General features: G+C 42.6%; 1 protein-coding gene across 2 annotated transcripts in view; it reads left to right on the forward strand.

Moving 5' to 3' along the window:
- acbd5a (acyl-CoA binding domain containing 5a) overlaps window positions 1-22,052 on the forward strand; it is a 30,799-nt gene extending 8,747 nt beyond the window's left edge. Inside the window, exons 7-13 of one of the 2 annotated variants that reach the window (XM_083655849.1) lie at window positions 1,493-1,702; window positions 9,869-9,963; window positions 12,317-12,533; window positions 18,486-18,688; window positions 19,585-19,644; window positions 19,886-19,995; window positions 20,682-22,052. In XM_083655849.1, coding sequence (XP_083511975.1) covers window positions 1,493-1,702; window positions 9,869-9,963; window positions 12,317-12,533; window positions 18,486-18,688; window positions 19,585-19,644; window positions 19,886-19,995; window positions 20,682-20,694 — 908 coding nt within the window. In that variant the 3' untranslated portion in view covers window positions 20,695-22,052. The remainder of the gene's footprint in view (window positions 1-1,492; window positions 1,703-9,868; window positions 9,964-12,316; window positions 12,534-18,485; window positions 18,689-19,584; window positions 19,645-19,885; window positions 19,996-20,681) is intronic. The other variant, XM_083655850.1, reaches the window with a different exon arrangement.
- Window positions 22,053-24,074: the final 2,022 nt, after the last annotated feature.

A 24,074-nucleotide genomic window follows, 5' to 3' on the forward strand; every position in this document is an offset into this window, starting at 1 on the left:
ATTTAACAAGAATGTGCCCAATATGAGCAGCAGATGAGGCAGCAAGATGTTGAACATGTCATTCCACAGATGAGAGTAGCCTACGTACTGAAGGAGATAGGCAAGCCGCCGGGCCAGCTGTTGAGAAATGTGATGTTACGACGATGTACGTCACGACGTGTGACACTGCTGTGTGCATGCAGCAGTGTTTGTTTTGCTCTCTTCTACTGTCTTCTACTCATGATGCACTGCATGAGTGCATGAGATGCACTGGCGCTCTTGTGTTTAGTCCGGGTTGCTTTCACACAACAAACGAACCGCGCCAGGGTTCACTTGGAAGCGAACCGAGACCCACGTTTTCAAGCGGACTAGAGTTTGTTTGTTTGTTCCGTCACAGAGTTCGTTTGTACTTTCACACCACCCCAAACGAACCGCACTATCCGAGGAAACGAACTCTGGCGCGGTTAAAGCGGACTAAACAGCTTCTATGTGAAAGCGACATAAGTCACTAGCCACCGCCAGGGTTTTTTATCATTTTAATTAATTTTCCAAGACCCACAGAATATTTTCTTCTATGACTACATAAAGACTGAATATCCCAAAAGAAAGAAGAGAGCCTCTACTTTCATAGGGGGGAAAAGTTTGATTCTACCTTCATCCGTTCTTTAGTTATCGACACCTGAATGTAGGTCGTTTTCACCAAAAACAGCAGTCTGTGACCAGAAAGCGGATAAAAAAGCATTTTTGTAAATGAAGTCATCTTCACGGCAGGTCCGAACCCGTATGGATAAAAGCTGCTGGACCGTACGCTTTGAGCAGTGCCATGGAGCTGGACCGTACGCTTTGAGCAGTGCCATGGAGCTGGACCGTACGCTTTGAGCAGTGCCATGGAGCTGTGTTATGATAAAAGCTGCTGGACCGTACGCTTTGAGCAGTGCCATGGAGCTGTGTTATGGACCTTTTCTGACAGGAGAGTGTTGCTTTTCTCTGCTTTCTGGTTTTGTTAGACAATCGTGGTCGATCCTGTTCACCTTTAGACGTGCTGTAATGTTTCACAAGGTGAGTAAGAGAGCCGTCTATCACATGACGGTGAAAACACTTATTGCCGTCCAGAGACGTCAATGGTGGGGAAGCGTTGCCTGTTAAAAGACGTCGGTCGACGTCAATGGCGGGGAATGAGTTAAAATGCCTGACTTTACAGCAGAGATAAACATGTTACAGCCTGGTTCAAAAAATGGTTTTGGTCTCTAGAGCTAATTTCACCTTAGAGTAAAATAGACGATAAAAAATATATTTGTGTTATGTTAGTTGTGTTTTTGGGCATGATTGACAGCTCGCCGATCACGGACCAATATCAGGCAGCGCTGCAGCTCTATGGGAAAGCCCTGGTCTCGCGTGACCTGCGTCAGAACCAAGATGGCAGCGGCCAAAATGCTAAACTGGACGCTTCAAAATGAGAGTCCACAAACCCAATGGGTGACATCACACTCACTACGCCCATCTCTTTTGACAGTCTATGTTCCAGACAAGAAAGCAGCCACGTCTCTGCCGAAGAAGAAGGGTTCGGTGCGGAGACCCAAAGTGCCGCAGTCCAACGGTAAAGTGGCCAATGGCGTCGCCCACCTGACCAATCGGAGTCACTCCAAGGCCTCCTTGAACAGCGATGACTCCCAGGACGGCCCGCTCGTCTCCAGTGAGCCGCAGCTCAACGGCCACCACATCGGTGAGAAACACAACTCTGCACCAAAATACACTGCGCTTTCTGCTTTGAGTCATGCTTGATCTTGCCTTTGGGGATTCCTGTTCAGTGATCAACGTCACAAGATGTCTATGAACTGCTTCAAAATGGTTACTGGACTCTGTACTGTAGATTACCACCTTGCCCACTCTGGCTGCCTGTGTGTCCTTGTCCGTGTGATCAGATTATCTGATAAGCTTTATTCCCAGAGCCGCAGAAACTCGGCGGTTTTACCCAGGAACGCCCACTGAATGTTAAAGATCGCATGAAACAATGGCATCTTTACTTCCTGGATTTGATACATTCCCTGTTGAAACTGGATGTCAGGGGTGGGGGGCATATTGCAGTGAGGGATCGTTCAAAAGTCTAAAGCGATGGAATATGAGTCAGAGAGAGAAAGGTGGAGGGGCGGCCCAGCTCTGAAAAAATCTGATGCTTTTATTGATTGGTTAGAAGAATTTAAAAAATACACCTAAGCATCATGAGGTCACAGTGAAAGATACGTTTTCATGGCGACTTGAAAACTTCTGTTGAAGTAGCATGGAGAGCCCCAAAGTAGGCCTGTGGCAATAAGAACATTTTATTTTGATTTTTGGCCAAAATGATCTTGATATACAACATTATTCTGACAATTATACACCTTAATACCAGTACTGTAATATGTTAACTCAGCAGTTTTGTTTTTGTTTTGTTTTATTCTCTTTTTTATTTCAGTCTTCAAACAACCTTCTACAAGATTTCACTTTGTACAATCTTTTCGTTTCCTTTTTTTTATATAACAAAATTAAAAGACTAATCACAATCACAGCAAAATAAGAGTGAACCAAAAGGACAACACACAAAAAACGGACACAAAAAGAAAAAAAGAATTGAACACATGTAGCAGAGAAGCAGAGGAGTATTAACCCTTCAGTCAACAGAAGTCTGTTCTAAATGGTTTGACAAAATCACCCCATCCCTCCCAGCACATTTCAAAAGCGTCCATCTTGAGTCTCAGAGAAAATGTTAGCTTTTCCATTACATAGATACTATGCATCATATTAAACCAGTCTGACAGAGTAGGTGGGCTTTTGTTCATCCATCTTTTTGTGATAGCCTTCTTGCTGGCTACTAGCATTAATTTAAACATATACATCTCAGCAAAACCATTGAGCATAGAGAGCCGCAGGGATGACGTATTTTTGTAGGCTGAACGCGGAAGTCCCGAACTTCCTGGTTCTTCACTGTTTCTGTCTCTGGAATTTTTGAATGGGTTTTTGGCGCGATGCTTCAAATAATGTCTGTGGGCAACGCAAGTTTAATCAAACGCGAACCAAGGTTCAGCGGGATAATTTTCACACATGAGGACCACTTTCATGAGTTTTGAAGCGTAACTGCGAGCCCTAGAGGTACAAAGCTTGTGCTAAGCTAATCCAGAACTACACACAGTGTCGCATAGGCGAGAGAGAACTGTGTGTGACCGAAGGCGCGAGAGAAAGAATTTCCGCCTTCACTCGTGATGACGTATAATATCCGCGTCGACATTGTAGTCTCATTTAGCCGTTTGCTAGCTAGCCACCCTTTTAACGGCACATAAAAGCTTCAAAACTCATAAAAGTGGTCTTCATGTGTGAAGATGATGTTACTAAACACTGGTTCGCGTTTGATTAAGCCAGCGTTGCCCAGAGAGATTATTAGAAGCATCGCGCCAAAAACCCATTCAAAACTCCCATAGGCGAAAACTGTGAAGAACCAGGGCTGTTAGCATCGATGATTTCCGGACTCGTTACTGCGGCTCTCTATTTCGGGCATCCTACCCAAATACAAGACCTGAAAACAGTGATGGATCTCAATCTTTAGTACCATCTTCATACTGTTTCTTATTTTACCCCAGAATGCACTGATCATAGGACAGTCCCAAAATATATGGTAATGATCTGCTCTTTCTTCCCCACACCCCCTCCAACCCTCCAACCCCCCCTAGATTGAATTGGTGTTACCTGACTAAGTTTTTCCATTGGAATTCCCTCCACGACAGAGAGTTTGTGGTCTTCCACTGTCTTTCAGTAATCATTTCCCATTCCTCCCACGTCAGAGTGAAATTCCCCTCCCCTTCCCATTTTTCTTTTAAATAAAAAGTACTCCCCCCCCCCCCCCCCCCCCCACTCAGTACTTGAAGATCTATATAGCTTTGAGGTGTTTTTAGAACCTTGATCAGCACTATACGCTGAGAGAAAGACCTTCAACACCCCCTGCCCAATCCCTGACCTCTTCAGCTCCTCTTTACCAAATAGTCTATCTGTATTAGGGATGGGCATCGAATTTCGAATTTTCGAATAATCGTTGTTATTATCAAGGTCGACTTTTATTATTGAAAGTCGAAATTCGGGGGGGGGGGGGGGAATTGTGAGTGAAATGTTGCATTGTCTCCCCTGATTCTAAGTATAGTCGAATCGCTTGGTTTGAGCAAGTAAAACAATTTTTATAAGCATTTTAAGCAAGGTTTATGGAAAAATGAATGGCGGATGAAATCCCATGAAGAGGGAGAGGGGGTGACTTTGGCACCCCTTTGGCACTCAGACCTGAGCCTACTAAATATTTAATGAACCACTCATCATTGTCAAAACTGTTTTTTATTTTCGAAAATGTCAATGTCATGTAACATGTTCTTTACTTCAGTGTTGCAATGCTTGTTTGAGCTAAAAATCCACAGCAGAAGCTTTTTCTATTACGGTAATTAATAAAGCCTTAGACTTAGAATCAGGGGAGACAATGCAACATTTCACTCACAAAAAAAAATAAAAAAAATACATTTTTAATTTTTTTTACATTTTTATTTTTATTTTCGAATTTCGATTAAAAGTGGACTTTGGCCAGCGAATTTCGAATAGTGTTTTTGCTAGAAATGCCCATCCCTAATCTGTATGGCTTCTCAACTGCAAAAATCTGAATAAGTCTTGATTTCCTAGACCATGCTTATCCTTCAGTTCTTGAAAGCTTTTGAGTGAATAATTTTCAAACAAGTCCCAGTACATGGTTAGTCCCCGCTCCTTCCAAGCCCTGAAGGATGTATCAAGCCTGTTTGGATGAAAGTCTGGATCGTAAGCCACCCAGCTGATCAGCGAATATGGTCCCCAGGTGCTAAAGGTCTTTACTACTTTGAACCAAATTTTAAGGGAGAGATGCAACCATGGGTTAGGATTTTCCCCAAGGTGACATTTCAGCTTACTATTGCCAATTATAGCCTGAAGTGGAACTCTGGTGGAATACTGACACTCGATTGACTTCCAAGTCGCTGAATAGGCTGGGTTGCATATACGTACAGTACATACCAGAGGCTTAATCTGCGCTGCCTGGTAGTATGTTCTAAAACAGGGAAGCGCCAGCCCCCCCTTATCCCTTGGGACCTGGAGGGTCTTGAATCTAACCCTTGGCTTTTTTCCCTGCCAGAGAAACCTAGAGAGCCACATATCCCATTCTGAAAACTTTTTATCAGCTATCTCCACAGGTAGAGTCTGAAACAAGTATAGCAACCTCGGAAGTATGTTCATCTTTATTATCTCGACTCGTTGCATTAACCCCAGGAAAGGCAAAAGATTCCATCTCTCAAGATCCCCTCTGATCCTAGTGAGCAGAGGCTCATAATTCTCTTGAGTTAGTCTTGCTAAGTCCTTCGGCAACTGCACCCCTAAATATTTCTACTACATACATACTACATATGAACTACAGTTAAATAGACTCACTCCACTTTACAGGTCCGGTACCATGTAACTACATATGAACTACAGTTAAATAGACTCACTCCACTTTACAGGTCCGGTACCATGTAACTACATATGAACTACAGTTGAATAGCCTCACTCCATTTTACAGGTCCGGTACCATGTAACTACATATGAACTACAGTTAAATAGACTCACTCCACTTTACAGGTCCGGTACCATGTAACTACATATGAACTACAGTTGAATAGACTCACTCCACTTTACAGGTCCAGTACCATGTAACTACATATGAACTACAGTTAAATAGACTCACTCCACTTTACAGGTCCGGTACCATGTAACTACATATGAACTACAGTTAAATAGACTCACTCCACTTTACAGGTCTGGTACCATGTAACTACATATGAACTACAGTTAAATAGACTCACTCCACTTTACAGGTCCGGTACCATGTAACTACATATGAACTACAGTTGAATAGACTCACTCCACTTTACAGGTCCGGTACCATGTAACTACATATGAACTACAGTTGAATAGCCTCACTCCATTTTACAGGTCCGGTACCATGTAACTACATATGAACTACAGTTGAATAGCCTCACTCCACTTTACAGGTCCGGTACCATGTAACTACATATGAACTACAGTTGAATAGCCTCACTCCATTTTACAGGTCCGGTACCATGTAACTACATATGAACTACAGTTAAATAGACTCACTCCACTTTACAGGTCCGGTACCATGTAACTACATATGAACTACAGTTAAATAGACTCACTCCACTTTACAGGTCCGGTACCATGTAACTACATATGAACTACAGTTGAATAGCCTCACTCCATTTTACAGGTCCGGTACCATGTAACTACATATGAACTACAGTTGAATAGACTCACTCCATTTTACAGGTCCGGTACCATGTAACTACATATGAACTACAGTTGAATAGCCTCACTCCATTTTACAGGTCCGGTACCATGTAACTACATATGAACTACAGTTAAATAGACTCACTCCACTTTACAGGTCCGGTACCATGTAACTACATATGAACTACAGTTGAATAGACTCACTCCACTTTACAGGTCCAGTACCATGTAACTACATATGAACTACAGTTGAATAGACTCACTCCACTTTACAGGTCCGGTACCATGTAACTACATATGAACTACAGTTGAATAGCCTCACTCCATTTTACAGGTCCGGTACCATGTAACTACATGAACTACAGTTGAATAGACTCACTCCACTTTACAGGTCCGGTACCATGTAACTACATATGAACTACAGTTGAATAGACTCACTCCACTTTACAGGTCCGGTACCATGTAACTACATATGAACTACAGTTGAATAGCCTCACTCCATTTTACAGGTCCGGTACCATGTAACTACATATGAACTACAGTTAAATAGACTCACTCCACTTTACAGGTCCGGTACCATGTAACTACATATGAACTACAGTTGAATAGCCTCACTCCATTTTACAGGTCCGGGTACCATGTAACTACATATGAACTACAGTTGAATAGCCTCACTCCATTTTACAGGTCCGGTACCATGTAACTACATATGAACTACAGTTAAATAGCCTCACTCCATTTTACAGGTCCGGTACCATGTAACTACATATGAACTACAGTTAAATAGACTCACTCCACTTTACAGGTCCGGTACCATGTAACTACATATGAACTACAGTTGAATAGCCTCACTCCATTTTACAGGTCCGGTACCATGTAACTACATATGAACTACAGTTGAATAGCCTCACTCCATTTTACAGGTCCGGTACCATGTAACTACATATGAACTACAGTTAAATAGACTCACTCCACTTTACAGGTCCGGTACCATGTAACTACATATGAACTACAGTTGAATAGCCTCACTCCATTTTACAGGTCCGGTACCATGTAACTACATATGAACTACAGTTGAATAGCCTCACTCCATTTTACAGGTCCGTACCATGCAACTACATATGAACTTAATTTATAACTATTGGTAATTACTGTGTAATTACATTTGGTGTTCATGTGTAATTACAAATAGTTAATATGTAACTAGGGTACCTGTAAAATAAAGGGTTACCCATTTCGAATTTAAGTCTCTCTGCTATCAAAATCGACACTCCCCTTCTAGGCCCATTTTTAAATGCTGCTGAAAAAACTTAAAACTTAAAACCCTTCCTTTTGAGCTTCATATGTTCTGATTCTGAGAGATGTGTTTCTTGCAAAAATACTACTCCCACATTTTCCCTTTTCATTTTACTCAAGACCTTGGTTCTTTTTATAGGGTTGAGAATTCCATTCACCTTATGAGATACTACCTTAACTAAGCCTGCTGTTGTCATACGTCTTTGGTGATTTCTTTTGTCCCGTCTCTAAAGATAATAAACCCCTACTGCTACACATATACATAGAAAAAAACAACATTAAACTGTAACACATAAACCATACATACATATATAAAAACATATAAGTGACTCCCTGTGCTAGGATCCTGATTGTGATCCTAATGTGGCTGTGATGTAATGACAGCCCAGAGGGAAATCCATCCCCTTTCAATGAAGCAAGGGGGCCCTCTAGTGGATGGGTTACACGGCTACACATGTTGGCAGAACTCTTCCGGGTGATCACCTCACTAACACTAGCATGGATGTCAGAACAAAACAAAACACAAGCCAAACCTTTTCTTTTCTGGGCTTGACTCGGACCTGAACACTTTTTTTTGTACAAATATTATTTGTCCGACTCAACCAACCCTCGCCCAGTTATATCAAGTCCAGCACTCTTCACTCCTTGATTACCCCACACTTGTGGAGCGCACAGAGAAAAGCATCATACTACCTCTCCCGCTGTCTGTTCCCCTTGTCCGTTATCTCTTGTATACGCTCAGCTTCTCGTTGTAGCCCCCACGCGAAGCCTCTCTCTCTGTCTCCCTCCTCACGGGCACTTTGCTCCAGGCCAGCCTCTTGATCCTCTTCACCGCGCTCTCCGGAGGTTTGAACACCGTGACTGGCAAGCCCCTCTCAGCCATCTCCTTGGTCGCCTCCTCCGCCGAGCAGTAGAGCTGCGTCCCGTCCTGGAAATACACTCTCAACTTGGCAGGGAAGGGTGTCTGGAATCTGATATTTTTCTCTTTCAAAACCCTCTTCGCCTCCGTATACTCTTTGTGTTTCTTGAGCACCTCTGGGGCATAGTCGTGATCTATGTTTACCCTCCTCTCCTGGTAAACAAAACCCCCGCTTCTGCCTGGCCGTCTTCACTACCTCCTCTTTGGTTCGGTAACTCGCAAACTTGACCACAAATGATCACGGTGGTGCATCTCCTACCGGGCGAGGACCCAAGGATCGATGAGCTCTTTCTATCTTCAATTCCGTAGTCGGCTGAATCTCCAGCTTCTCTCTGAACAGCGTCTCCACGAAGGAAATCGCAGACGTAGAGTTCTCTTCGGCCCCCTCGCTGACACCATGAATCCTGATATTGTCTCTCCGTGATCGGCCCTCTTGGTCAGTAAGCCTCACTTCCATGTGAGACTGTAGCTTCGCTCCGTCATCGCCTCCTCCACTCCCTGGACTAACTCAGCAGGTTTCAAAGTGTTGAGTTGAGCTCAGGCTGTCAGAGGAGAAACCAGGGAGAAGAAAATTTGGATTTTCTTTCACAAATCTGATCGCGGCAGTTCTTTGTATGTACATCAAACACATATATGCTCATGTTTTTGTATCTGTTGGGGAGCTATTTCTGATTAATTTTACAAGATTTATGGGGCTGGGGAACCCTCTGTCCACGCTGGTCAGCCTGGCTGCAGTGCAGACACAGTCCATAGGGGTTGAATGTGCAGAGAACGCAACATTTACACTCGATACACTGCACGGGGTGGGTATCCCGCTAGTTATAATAAAGATGTGTTTTAAAAAAATTATTAAAAGTCCCTCCGAGTGGATAAAGACGTTTGTTCTCTGACGGGAGGCTCAGTCTCCCACACTTTGAAAACCCCTGTGCTAACTAATATGCAAAAACCTAACTGATCATATCAATCCCAAGACATTTCTCCTTACACATTTTAATGTAAGACTGTATGTAAATTATGAATGTAAAATGTTGACTTTTGTTTGTTATTCAGCCTCCCAACTAGTCAGCGGTTATCACACTTGTCACGGTAATAAATATTTGGTCCGGTGTCATAACCGTTATTGTACTGTGAATGATATATAGGAAAACCGATTATTGGCCCGTCCCTACAAGCACAAACCCGAGTACACTGGCCCTCCTAAATATCAGTCTGTTAATTACAATATAGAAAAGCATTCAGAAGATCATCAGCAATAAGTATCAAGTAGAATACAGATAATTTCTAAAATCATTTATCTGAAGAAAGGGAAGTCCTGATGTGTTTTTTTTGGATGTTGTTCTTTTGTACCGACCATAGATCCCAGTGAGGAAGTGTCCGGTCCCAATCACCTGGCCAGTGACTCAGACAGTGAAGTCTACTGCGACTCTGTGGACCAGTTTGGCCAGGAAGAGGCAAGACACACACACACACACACACACACACACACACACACACACAGACACACACACACACACACACACACACACACACACACACACACACACACACACACACACACATACACACACACACACACACACACACACACACACACACACACACACACACACACCAGGGGTATCAAACTCACTTTAGTTTACGGGCCACATGCGACCACCCAATTTGGTCTCAAGTGGGCCAGACAAAGAAAATCAATCATCTCTACTAGTTAATTAATATATTTAATTAATTAAAGAGACGATTCCGGCTCGGTGCACAATTGCTCAAGTTGAGCAGGCTCAGACGCAGCGGCCGAGCTGCATCTGAGCCCGTGAAGCGGGTGAGACAGTGGGCCCTATCGTCGCAAAAGCGGTACTTTAGCGTTTGCGCTGGTTTTGCACTCATTTAACGCCGGCGCAATGCAAATTGGGGGCGTGCACATGTGGGAGGATATTTGGGACAATACGAAAAAAAGATCTATCCGTAACCGATCCAGGGCATTGCAATTGAAATTTTTACACAGAGTGCATTGTGTCATTTTGTTTGGTTGGGTTGCTGTTCTGCTTTGCTTTATTGGTCTATGTCTGCAACCACGTTTGTTTATAACAAAAGCCAATATAAAATATAAATATAAAAAAATAGGAAATGGGGGCGTGCACAAGCGCATGCCTGTTATAATTGTACTGGACATGCATGGGGTAGGTGTGCCACATGCCAAACCAAAAAAATGTGGGGACAGATGGCATTCTCCTATTGTCAGCATGCTGAGGATACGATGCACACGAGCACGTAATTACTTTGCGCTAAGAGCTTTGAAAAGCATAGCCATAATCTCCGTGCTGCGCAGTGCAGAGTAATTCCTTTTGGATATGTCATTACGCACAGACGTGCCACGCCAGGACATCAAATTCTGCTGCTAAAATTTGGTATTAGATAATTCAGTGAGGCAATCAACTATAACTCACTGAGAAACTTTTATCACATCGCAAAGAGGGAAATGAATTGATAAAACTTGATGGACAATGCATGGACATTGTAGCCTACTTACAATAGGCTATCCCATAACCGGAGGGTCGTTGGCACCAGAGACGATCTGTCAACAAGCTCTCTCCATCTCTCTCTGTCCTCGGCACGAGTGAGTCCATTCTAAATCCTCCCATATTTTATTTTGTCTCCGCTGTAAACACATTTCTATTTCCCAGTCAACAAAAGAACCCAAATTACATTAAATCACACATGTTTTTAACAGGTATATGATGTGATGTTATTGTGAGATATAGGCCTATCCAAATTACGCACGGCATGGAGAGAATTACAGCATATTGCATGCCTCGCGCTCGCTTTTCCGCATCCCCGCCGAGAATTGCATCCCCACCATATTTCGGGGCTGTTTTAACTGTTTTAACAGGGGTCTACCCAGAGAATTCTATAATTTTTAAATAGTTACGTTTCTGTATAAATCATGACAATATGCTCCCGTGAGGTGGGGATGCGTTTAGCGCCGGCCGGGCGGGGGTGCAACACTCGGCATAACACCTGGACACTAGTGCAAGGCGGACTGCTATCGTTAAGGCACGCAAACAGGTGCGCAAGCGCAAATAGGGGATATCGCCTGTACCAAGATAGGGCCCCTTGAGCGCAAACCAACGAGGTACGGTTGAAATGAGCGATGAGGAGGAGGAGGGCAATGACGATGACGAGGCACCGTAGGAATGAGCCAGTTCAGCAGGTGTGGCGAGGAACACTAGAGCCCTCTATTTCTAGTATCCTATAATTGACAAAACATCCACATTTTCCTATTACTTTTAGTGTAAAGAATTACAGGTACATTTTAAGAACACATTTTCACATTGTCTCACGTTATCTCAGCTACCATCAAACAAATCTACTGTCTGTAACTGCATTACAATTGACGGCAACTGTGCAATTCTCTATAGTCAAGGCAGGGTAATGAAATCAAAACAGCTTACCATTTAGTGATGAATTCAGAAAACATGAATAGGCTACTTAATATTTAACTTGCTCCTGAAACCTGGTACCTCTTAGCCTTCACAAGTGCATCACATTGGATTGAAGGACTTCTCAGTGCAATTGTAACACTTTCCAAAGTCATTTGTGGGCCGGATTGGACCCTTTGGAGGGCCTGTTCTGGCCCCCAGGCCGTATGTTTGACACCCCTGACTGATTTTCCACTGTGAAATCAATGGGCATGAATAAGGATTGTGTTACGTACAGCAGTAATATCACATACTGACAACTAAGCTGAAATTGAGCATCCACGTTAACTGCTGCTGTCTGATATATTTCGATGTGCGTCTCCTGCAGAGCTCGGAGCATAACCGCTCCATGGATGACCTGGACGAAGAGGAGAACCAGGTCCTGCTGCCTCTGGAGGAGCCCCAGGCACTGCAGGAGGATCTTCACGCTCCGCCAGAGGGCGTCCGCTGCGGAGGAGAGGACGGAGAGACTGGGGGGACTGTCTCTCGGAGGCAGAGGCTGAACGCAGACGGGCCAGACGGCTCCTTGGTCAGGAGAGGAAGAGGTGAGGTTACTTCCTGTGTCTTCACACAGGGAGTAGCTTGGGTGATATGTGGCTCTACTTTTCTGCCAGAGCCTCTCATTGCATCTACTTTAACACATTGAATGCCAGCCATGTTTTCATTCCTGTAGGTAAGTTGTGCCAGGGGTGTTTTTGACGATTCTGGCTCATTTTAGAACAGCCGAGGATTCTTTTCTGTTAAGAATTCATGAACACCAATCATCTAAAAATAACTAATAGAATGTGTGCTTTCTCTGTCTAAAAGAGTTAGTTTGCAGAGTTAGTAGTTATGTAGATATTAGCCGTTGAGTACAGCATGGTTTCAGCGTCTGGAAATTTATTCAGAGATAAATGGCTTTTTGTGAAACAGTCACTTTAACCATTCATTTTTGGCATCAGTAAGACCGTCAGACATTCTAAACAATAGTTTTGAACAGTAATTTCCTCCATAACAACAGGAAACACCCCTCTCATTCAAACTCCTCCCTCCGTGTGTCTTCTCCTCCTTCCTCCTAACAGCGGGCGTGTCAGAAGCGCGTTGTGCTGCCTGCCTGTCTGTCTGCGTGCCTGCCTGCCTGCTTGCCTGCGTGCGGGGACGAGTCTGAAATGGATTACTGTAAAATCGCCAAGCCATTTCCTTGAATGGCTTGCTCCCGCGGTGTGTGTGTGTGTGTGTGTGTGTGTGTGTGTGTGTGTGTGTGTGTGTGTGTGTGTGTGTGTGTGTGTGTGTGTGTGTGTTCGCGCGTTGATCCGCGGCTCTGGGGGGAAGAGATCTCTGTCCGTTCTGTGTGTGTGTCCGGGCTTCTGACTGTAAAATCGCCAAGCCATTTCCGCGGGAGGCGGCTGCTTTTGGGTCCCGTGGCTGTGGCTTCTCTCGGTCTCTGTCGCCACTTAGTGGTCGGTAAAATAGATTACACACATGCTCTTGCTCCAAATAGTTATCTCGAAGATGTAAAAGGGGTTGATTGATGTCCCACCGTCAAAAAAAAAAAATGTTTATGTAAGACGAGTTAGCTCGTCCTTGGCACTTAAGCGCTGGATTATGTAAGACGAGTTAGGTCGTCTCTGGCACTTAATGTGTTAAGTTGCAGGCAGCCTCATTTTTCTGAGTTTGCATGGCCACTAACTAAGTGTTAATTGGGTAGCATACATTTTTGTTAAAATAGCTTACCATCAACCCCAACAATGCAACCGTTCTGCAAATCATTTTTAACACATTTATTCCTGCCAGTTCTCAAATATAAGTTGTACAGAATTGGTATGCTTTGAATTGCTGTAATTAACTTTTCATCCATTTTGCATTTGGAAGAAATATTGTTTTTAAGATATAAATCTGATTGGCTGTTGACGGCCGAAGACCGCAAAAGCTTCCCTGGTGGCTCTGGTCCACAGGAAATGAATGGACTTTTATGGGATCAATAAAGTGTCTAAAATGTTTGATCTCGTAAAAAAAAAAAGACAGCTACAATTGTAGCTGTGACCGTGACCGTCCCGCAGCTCCGCGTCTCCCCCGTCCGGGGACCCAACTGGGACAAGCTAGGAGGTAAGCCCAAGGTCCTGGCCTCTTCCACTCCTGGCCAAAGCGAGTCCTGGTCTACAGCCTGTAGGGGTAAACATGGGGGAAAGCTCCTCTCACGTCCCCCTCCAGTGCAACTTTCAACTTCCAACATGTTTTCGGTCCTAGACGAGCAGGACTTTCCGCCACTCCCTGCTCCCCATCTTCCCCACCCGGTCCCGACCTCTGATGGACCTCTGCCGCAGCCCATACGCCCCTCGGCGTTATCCAAGCTGCCCCGAGGAAGATTGCCTGGCCGCATACAGTTTACCCCACGTCCATCAAACAGCCGTCCGAGCCTTTCTCCAGCCGCTCGCTCGGCAGCCCCCACCCTGTCCGCCGAGTCCCCCTCCCCCCAAGTACACTCTCGCCCATCCACTCTGCCCCCACTTGTCCCTCCATCCACACTGTTAATCGGCGATTCCATTGTGCGAAACATTCGCTTTGTAAATGCGATCACACACTGTTTTCCTGGAGCCACAACCATCACTATCCTCGAAAAACTCCCCGGTCTGATAGCCGCTCTCCCCTCGTCCGTCACAAAAATAATAATCCATGTTGGCACAAATGACACTGTCCTCCAGCAATCGCTGTTGACGAGGGCCCACTTTTTCCGCCTCTTTGCTCTACTAAACTGTTGTGGAAAATCCATCTTCCTGTCCGGTCCAATTCCCACGCTGGGCCGCTCTGAATCTCGGTTCAGCCGGATTCTCAGCCTTCACACCTGGCTGCAGGCGGAGTGTAGCTTCCACTACATTCACTATATCCACAACTTCGATACCTTCTGGGACCGTTCCTCTCTATTCGCACGTGATGGTCTTCACCTAAACAAGCTTGGCAGCAGCATGCTAGCGGCTAACCTGCAATACGCAGTCCACTCATTCCATAATTGACCACTACCCTCCACACCGGTGCCACTGTCTACGTCACGCACTTCTTCTCCGTCTCCTCAAGGAACTGTCTCGCCCGCTAGCCCCCCCTACTGGACAGAGCCATTAACTTGTTCTCTAGAGATTATTACCAGCATGCCTTTTGTCAACCGTCCATTACAAAGCCCACTTACTCAGTTTGATTGTGACCAGCAGAGTATTCCTGTCCTAATCACATACAGAAGTGTAAAAAGGCAACAATCTGGTGTGAAACTGAATAATCTTCTTACTGTCCCACTGAAGCTGTCAACACACTGCCTAGCCCCTTCAATTAGAATCCCCAACACCCAAACTAAACTTAAAATGGCACTCTGGAATGTACGGTCTTTAACAAATAAATATTTTATTATAAATGACCTCATCCAGGACAGAAAACTGGATTGTTTGTTTTTAACAGAAACCTGGTTGGCGATGGATGGCCAGGCTGTGCTTAATGAAGCCACCCCTCCAGATTTCAGCTCAGCCTACTCAACCAGAAATGGCCTGAGAGGGGGAGGCACGGCCAGCATCCTCTCCTCCTCATTAAAACATAAAGAATTAACTTTTGGCCATTTCACATCATTTGAATATCATGCAGTCCTTTTAAAGTGCAAACCTAATATTGTTGTGGTTACAATCTATAGGCCGCCCAAACACAATTCAAACTTTTTAGATGAATTTTCGGAACTACTGTCTATCATTTATGCCAATCACAATGATGTTGCTGTGGTGGGTGATTTTAATTTGCATATTGATAACACCACAGATGTCAAAACGTTGGATTTTATTAATTTATTGATTTCCCTGGATTTCACTCAGCACCTTAATCAACCCACTCACAAACATGGTCACACCCTCGATCTTATTATAACTCGGGGAGTTTCCATTGATATTACAGCTGTTACTGATTTTACTATCTCTGACCATTTCTGTATATTTTTTACTGTTTTAGCTTGTAATAAGGTTAATGTCACTGAATGCACTTTTAAGAAACGGCACATTGATTCTGATACACCTGAACTTTTTATGTCTGTCTTTCAAAGTAGCTCTACTTGCCTCCATCCTACCTGTGATGACCCGGTTGATTGTTTTTGCAAAAGACTAAGAGAAAGCATGGACCACGTAGCTCCTCTCAAAGTCAAGAAAGTTACTAGTAAACCCAGGGCCCCCTGGAAAAACAGTGAAACAGCTGCTTTTAAAAGAGTGTGTCGAAGGGCAGAACGTAAATGGAGGAAAACAAAACTGCAAGTCCATTTCAACCTTTTAAAGGAAAATATTTTAAATTATAACCAATGCATCAAAGTTGCTAGGCAAGCTTACTTCTCTGATATAATTGCCAAAAATAAAAACAACCCCCGTATCTTATTCTCAACTGTTGACCGAATAATAAACCCCCCACTTTCAACACAGCCCGATCTGCTTTCTACAGCCAAATGTAATGAATTCGCCCTGTTTTTTAGAGACAAGATAACAAATATAAGGACTGCTATTTCCACAAATCGTACTGGTGACCTTGCAGAAATCCTCCCTGTCTCTCCTCCGACAAGCTCTTTTAGTTCTTTTAACCTTATAGATGAAATGCTATTAAACAAAGCAATCAACAGTCTTAAATCATCTACCTGTGCTCTTGATCCAATCCCGACTAGCTTCTTTAAAAATGTTTTTACATGTTTTTCTGGTGAATTATTAACTCTAATCAACCACTCCCTTCAAACGGGCATTTTTCCTTCTACCTTTAAAAGCGCCATAGTCAAGCCCCTTCTTAAAAAGAGCACCCTAGACCCTTCTATTCTCAACAACTACAGGCCTATCTCTAACCTTATGTTCTTAGGTAAAATCATCGAAAAGCTCGTTTTCTGGCAACTATCGGATTATCTCTCCACATTCTCCATCCTTGATGAATTCCAGTCTGGCTTCCGTGCCATGCACAGTACTGAGACTGCCCTGATAAAAGTGGTAAATGACATTAGAGTTAACCTTGATAAAGGCAACCTCTCTATCCTAGTCCTGTTAGACCTCTCCGCCGCCTTTGATACGATTGATCATCAGATCCTTCTATCTAGGCTCAGTTCATGGGTTGGTCTCTCCCCCACTACCCTGAACTGGTTCAGAACCTATCTCTGTGGCCGTGAATACTCAGTCTATATAAATGAATTTTCCTCAATGGGAGTTCAAAGTCCCTGTGGTGTGCCCCAGGGATCCATCCTGGGTCCTATCCTCTTCAATCTGTATCTCCTTCCTTTAGGTGCCATTATTAGAAAATTTAACATTGACTTTCACTGCTATGCTGACGACACGCAGATTTATTTATCCGTCACTCCCCCCAACCTTATACCCATCGACAACCTCCTGAACTGCATCTCCGAAATTAATCAGTGGATGAGCCATAATTTCCTGCAACTCAATCAGGACAAGACTGAAATCCTGGTAATTGGTGACAAGAAAAAAAGGGAAACCATTGTTACCCACTTAAAAAGCAGAGGGCTTCATGTCACCTCCCAGGCCAGGAACCTGGGTGTCATATTTGACACAGAATTAAACTTTGATGCCCATATACGAAATGTAACAAAAACTGCTTTCTACCACCTTAAGAACATTGCCAAAGTCAAACCTTTCCTCTCTCATGAAGATGCCGAGAGACTAATTCATGCATTTGTTTCTAGTCGTCTAGACTACTGCAATGGACTTCTCACCGGTGTTTCAAAAAAAGTCATTAATAAGCTGAAACTGGTTCAAAATGCAGCTGCCAGAGTGCTGACAAACACTAAGAAATTTGACCACATAACTCCTGTTTTAAAGTCTCTCCACTGGCTACCGGTTGATTTTAGAATCGATTTTAAGGTGCTCTTAGTGGTTTTTAAAGTTTTACATGGACTTGCCCCCCCGTATCTTAATGACCTTTTATCAGTTTACGCTCCTGTCAGAGCCCTTAGGTCCTCAGAGTTGTCACAACTTCACATTCCGCGGTCTAGAACAAAAAGATACGGAGAGGCCGCTTTTAGCTCTTATGCCCCTAAATTGTGGAATACCCTTCCCCTAGAGTTGCAGAACTCCTCTTCCACTAATGCTTTTAAGAAAAATCTTAAGAGCTATCTTTTTACAAGGGCATTTTCTTAACATTTATCTTCTTTTTATTTTAATCTGTATCCTGTTTTATTATATCTATCCTGGGCCCCATTTGTTCTCATTTTTTTTTTAACTGTTTACTTTACTGTTCTATCTTTATCCAACTGTTTTATCTTTCTGTAAAGCACTTTGAATGGCATCTTATGTTTGAATTGTGCTATATAAATAAAGTTTATTATTATAAATAAAGTTTATTATTATAATTGCAAGCTCAAAATCATTTAGACCCTTTACTGATCTCACAGACTTGTTGATGATGTTGCTTGCAGAGTGAACTTAGTGAGTAAGATGAATCATCATAATGCATTAGTCTTGTATTCACCTTTTGCTGCTCTAGTATCACATTTCTGTGTTGCTGTGTTTCAGGCTCCAGGTCTTCTGGCCAGGGCTCTGGGGCCGCGGGGCCCATGCGGGGCGGGGATGACGGGGACGGGGGGCGCTGGGGGGGAGCGGGGACACCTGGAGGCAGTCTGAATGAGCAGATTGTGGTGGCACTGGCGAGACTGCAGGAGGACATGCAGAGCGTCCTGGAGAGGCTGCATACCCTGGAGGCTCTGACTGCCACCCAGGTCAGACCAGTGCTGCTGTGATGTCATCATCTACAGGCCATCTAATAAACATTATTAATAACTTTTTTTATTAGCCAGTCTTCTTTGTTTAATGCTACTCACTCACATACTATCTTTTAGCATAGTGTATGCTAAAATGTTAGCATGAAGCACTAGCATACACTGAAAACACATGGATGAAGTGAATGTGTGTAGCTCCCTGATAAACAAATAGAGAAAATATATAAATGTTGTAATTGCAGTCCACACTGATGCCGTGCTGATAATTGTTCTTTTTTTTTTAGATTAAAGTGTTTTTTTATTTTCAAACTTAGACAAGAAAATAACATTACATTACATTCAACAGACATTCCCCAATCCCTCCCCCCACCCCTCCCTCACCACAGTTCACGGTCAATATAATAGTTGTTTCCAACCGTATGGCTGGAAGCCCTACAATACAGAGTCAAACATGAAAACAATACAAAATACATAATATGAGTGACTTTGCGTTGAGAGAGTATTAGTTGGGTATAATTGTTCTAATACACAGTTGAAGAGCTGCTGCAGCAAATGTATTTTCATTTACCATAATATTATTTTTGTGGACTAAAATCCTAATTGAGTCAATATGATATGACTAAAATGTTGACTAAATTGAAAGTTCATTTTGAGTTCATAACTAAATCCATGATTTCAGTGTGTAGAAGAGACATTTCAGCACAGAAGCTAATGTGGCTGAATTTTAGCAAATTAAATTAAAGAATTGACCAACATTGTCCTACACTGCATTTTAATCAATTTCTACATTTTGAACTTTAGCATTTCGACTGTATCTTGCTGGTGAGTGAGTGCCTCTTCCTTTGACAAAGGTAACATTACTGGACTTTTCTTTTCCTATTTCATACTTTATCCAGACAAGATCAATGGCTCTGTCTCCAACGTTTGCATCACCCCCACTGAACAAGAACAGCAAGGTAAACCGTTAACAAGATGTCACACTGATCTTTTGTTTAATTTGGACGATGTTCATGATCGACTGATATAGAGATAGACCTTTGTATCGTTCACCAAAAACCTGTCTCTCAGCTAAATTAAATTTGAGGCTAAATGTTTGTTTTTAACCGGTTTTTCCACTATGGTAAGCCACAATTTTATTTGACATACTGTTGATCGGCCTTTTTGTGCATTCCCCCCCCACCCCCCACCCCTCCCCAGAAACCAATCTGGTGGCCTTTTGACATTTCTCCCAGCACTTTGGCCTTTGCTGTCATATGGCCATTTGTGGTGCAGTGGCTTATTCGCCTATACCTTCAGCGGAGGAGAAGGTACAGGAAACGTACAATATGTAATACAACATCACAGTCTAAGAGATTTCAAACATGCAGTACCTTACTCAACATGTTTTTTAATACAACATCACAGTCTGAGATTTCAAACATGCAGTACCTTACTCAACATGTTTTTTAATACAACATCACAGTCTGAGATTTCAAACATGCAGTACCTTACTCAACATGTTTTTTAATACAACATCACAGTCTGAGATTTCAAACATGCAGTACCTTATTCAACATGTTTTTTAATACAACATCACAGTCTGAGATTTCAAACATGCAGTACCTTACTCAACATGTTTTTTAATACAACATCACAGTCTGAGATTTCAAACATGCAGTACCTTACTCAACATGTTTTTTAATACAACATCACAGTCTAAGAGATTTCAAACATGCAGTACCTTATTCAACATGTTTTTTAATACAACATCACAGTCTAAGAGATTTCAAACATGCAGTACCTTACTCAACATGTTTTTTAATACAACATCACAGTCTAAGAGATTTCAAACATGCAGTACCTTACTCAACATGTTTTTTAATACAACATCACAGTCTAAGAGATTTCAAACATGCAGTACCTTACTCAACATGTTTTTTAATACAACATCACAGTCTGAGATTTCAAACATGCAGTACCTTACTCAACATGTTTCTTTTAACCCTCTTTACAGACGGATCAACTGAAGTTGCTCAGACCCAAACACGCACGGCCAAGAAGAGACCCTACATCTCTGGCTGGGTAGCTAATGGCTGTAACTCCCCTCTGCTTAGACCCACACAACCCAGTAATTAGCTTTTGCACTATGAAGATGGCACCATGAGCAGTGAGTGAGAGGATGACAGCTCACACACCTCTAGTACTGTGGATGTGGAATCAAAGAAATATATGAATGTATCGGCTCGCGGCCTATAATTCTACAAACTTTTCAAGATGATACTGTACTGGATTAATATTTTCTTTTTTTTCTGAAAGAAAGAAATAATTTGTGTTGAGAGGGAATACTTCTGGTTGGAGCATTGCCAATGTGTTTGTAGACCAATTACAGTAGCTTCTCTTTCTGTTATTTCCATAATTAAGGCTTTATTGCACATAAAATGGGCCTAGTATTTTGTTCTTTGAAGCATAGTGCTTGAAGTGGTTTATGAATTGTCACGACAATTGACTTTGGTTAGTTGCCCAGGCAATGCTGCTAAAATGTTGTGATAACTGTAATTTAGAAAGGATTGAATGTAATTGTTGTTTCAGATATTCTTTTAATTTTGAAAATAATTTAATCTAATATTTATTGCTTTTAGCAACAGTTAAAATGAACATATCACCAGATTTTAGCTGTGTACGTGAAGGTTATGTTTTACTTTTAAGTGTGCTAAATATGATCTAGGTTATCCCATGCTTTACTTCACTGTGGTCTGATTCAACAAAATGGAAAAGTGCCTCAACATCATAAGGTACATTCATAGGAGGCATTACGGTTTAGTTAACACATCTTCACACATCCTGTAGTGTAGCCGTTCCACAAATCATGCTAACCAGTGAGCCGTGACCGGGTGGGATATCTGACAGTCACAACCTTAGCTATACCGAGTGCAGCCTTATAGTTCCCACTTTGCTCTCTAAAACGTCACAGCTATCACTGAATAGCCAGTTTGCTCTCATGTTTTTGTGTCGTCTAATTTTCATGTTTCATGTAGTGACGTATATGAGGACGTTGTGGAACTGAAACACTGATTGGTAGTGATGTATAGTTTATAAAGTGTGATTAAATATGGCAAAAGAGTGAGAAATATAAATTGTATACAATAGCTGTACAGTTCAGGTAATGATTATAATGCAATATTTTAATTGCATTCCCATATATTAATATAGAGTACAATGTATATCATATTTAATGAGGTTTGCGTCTGCAATATCACTAATCTTTCCAGAGTTCCGGAGCCATTATGTTTTATTGAATAATAGTTTACCTTTCTACTGAAATGGACTAAGGCTTTCTCAACCTTTCTGCCTTTGTGCAGAGTGGTGTTCGCATGTGATTGATAATCTAAACCTCAAATAAAGTTTTCATAAAGCAAAGTTTGATTTGTCTGGAGATTAATTGCTAAGGGACCGTTCGTTATTTATGGAAGGGGTCGCTGGAGGAAAATGGGGGAGGGCGAGAAGCCTATAGCCAAGTGCCCAACACTCCATGCGGTTGTACAGCCGTTCACTGTACTTCAGCTATTTTTCATACCGGCAATTGATAAAAAAAGAAAAAATAAGAATAGAAACAAATGCACAAAACACAGGCACCCTGACTGACCAGACGAGGCACTAGTGCAGCAGCAACCAGGACATGTACGCTCGTGGATGAGCCAAACGGCTTCAGAAAAGATAGAGGCTGTATTGATCATATTTATGCAGTCACCTCTATTGTATGTGCAAGAATCAAAGAAAAACGGTCTACTTTTGCTTGTTTCATAGATTTTCAGAAGGCGTTTGATTGGATAAATAGGGATCTTCTTCAATATAGATTGTTAAACACGGGGATCAATGGGAAATTTTACTATGCCATTAAATCTCTTTATCAAGCAGCCGTAGCTCGTGTCCAGGTTAACGAATATTCCACGGGATGGTTCCCGCAACAATTTGGTGTAAAACAAGGAGATGTCAACTTTATTTTCCATTTTTGTCAATGACTTAGCTCTTAAAATTAAGGCATCCAACGAAGGAATCAAAGTTGATGACCAGACTGTGGGCATATTATTGTAGGGTTAGAACACGCCCCGACACGCCCCCCGGCCCCCCAAGTTCAGATGCGTTCCGCTACCTATGCACAACCGTATAACTCATGCGTCTGCCCTGTGTCGGATTATGCTTCTGGTGTTTGGGGCTTCCATGATCATCTAAGCTGTAAGACTGTACATCAAAGAGCCATACGCTAACATTTCTTGGAGTTCATAAACTCACTCCAGTTTTGGCCATTATTGGTGATATGGGTTGGTAACCCCCAAGCATTAGACACAAAGGTCAAATAGCCTACTGAGACTCTGGAATAGATTGGTGACAATGTCTGATCAGAGACTCACTAAAAAGATGTTCCATTGGGACACCGCTCATGATCACCCCTGGGCCAATGAAGTGAAATCCCTTCTTGTTCTGAACGATTTATCATTTATCTTTCATAATAGGTTACTTTGTGACACCCGAAAGTAGAGTGATATGTTTACTCTGTATAAAGAAAAATGGTCTGTTGACCTATGGAGTAAACCAAAACTAAGAACCTATCACCTTATAAAGGACAGTATGTGTGTTGAACAGACAACAAAGATCTCTGTGTGCTCAGTTACGATCAGGAATCCTTCCCTGAGCACTAGAAACTGGCAGGTTTAATGCTACCCCTGAAGATGATAGACTCTGTTTACTTTGTGAGTTACATGAAATCGAAAATGAGATTCACTTCCTATTTTACTGCACTGCTTACTATGACGCAAGGTACTCTTTAATAAAATGTCCTCTATTTATGTGGACTTCTTTGAGTTGGACGACCATGTCTATGAGAAACTTGAGCTGTTTCAAAAAAGAAATCTTCCTCACTGCTAATTTTATATGTCAAGCATGGGAGCAGAGACAGAACCTCTTATTTAGAATCTGATGTATGTAGCCTACAGTATGTTTTATATTACTGTCCTACAAATTACTGTTGTGTGACTTGCACTTTGAATGTTTTATTTTTAATTTAAATGCTGTAAATGTGTGATGCTTTTATTGTCTCTTGTCTTGTAAACCCATGGGGGGTTGGGCACCTTGAGTGCATGACACTTAAATCAATCAATCAATCATGTACACAGAATCTGGCTTCCCACCCACAGACACGGTCAATTGTGCCTCAGTCAGCCTTTATGGACGCCCGACCAAGCCGGAGGTAACACGGGCTTGAACCTGCGACCCTGTTTTAGGAGGCAGGGAATCTACTGCTGCACTACCCGGACGCCCGGGTGAATAGAGGCAAAGTGGCCGCCTACTTCCTGCTTCAGCACTGTACCTGACCTCAACCGCCATCTATTTTCCCATAGACATTTCGTAA

The sequence above is a fragment of the Poromitra crassiceps genome (assembly GCF_964638095.1).
Source record: "Poromitra crassiceps genome assembly, chromosome: 2".
In the NCBI taxonomy this organism is placed as follows: Eukaryota; Metazoa; Chordata; class Actinopteri; order Beryciformes; family Melamphaidae; genus Poromitra; species Poromitra crassiceps.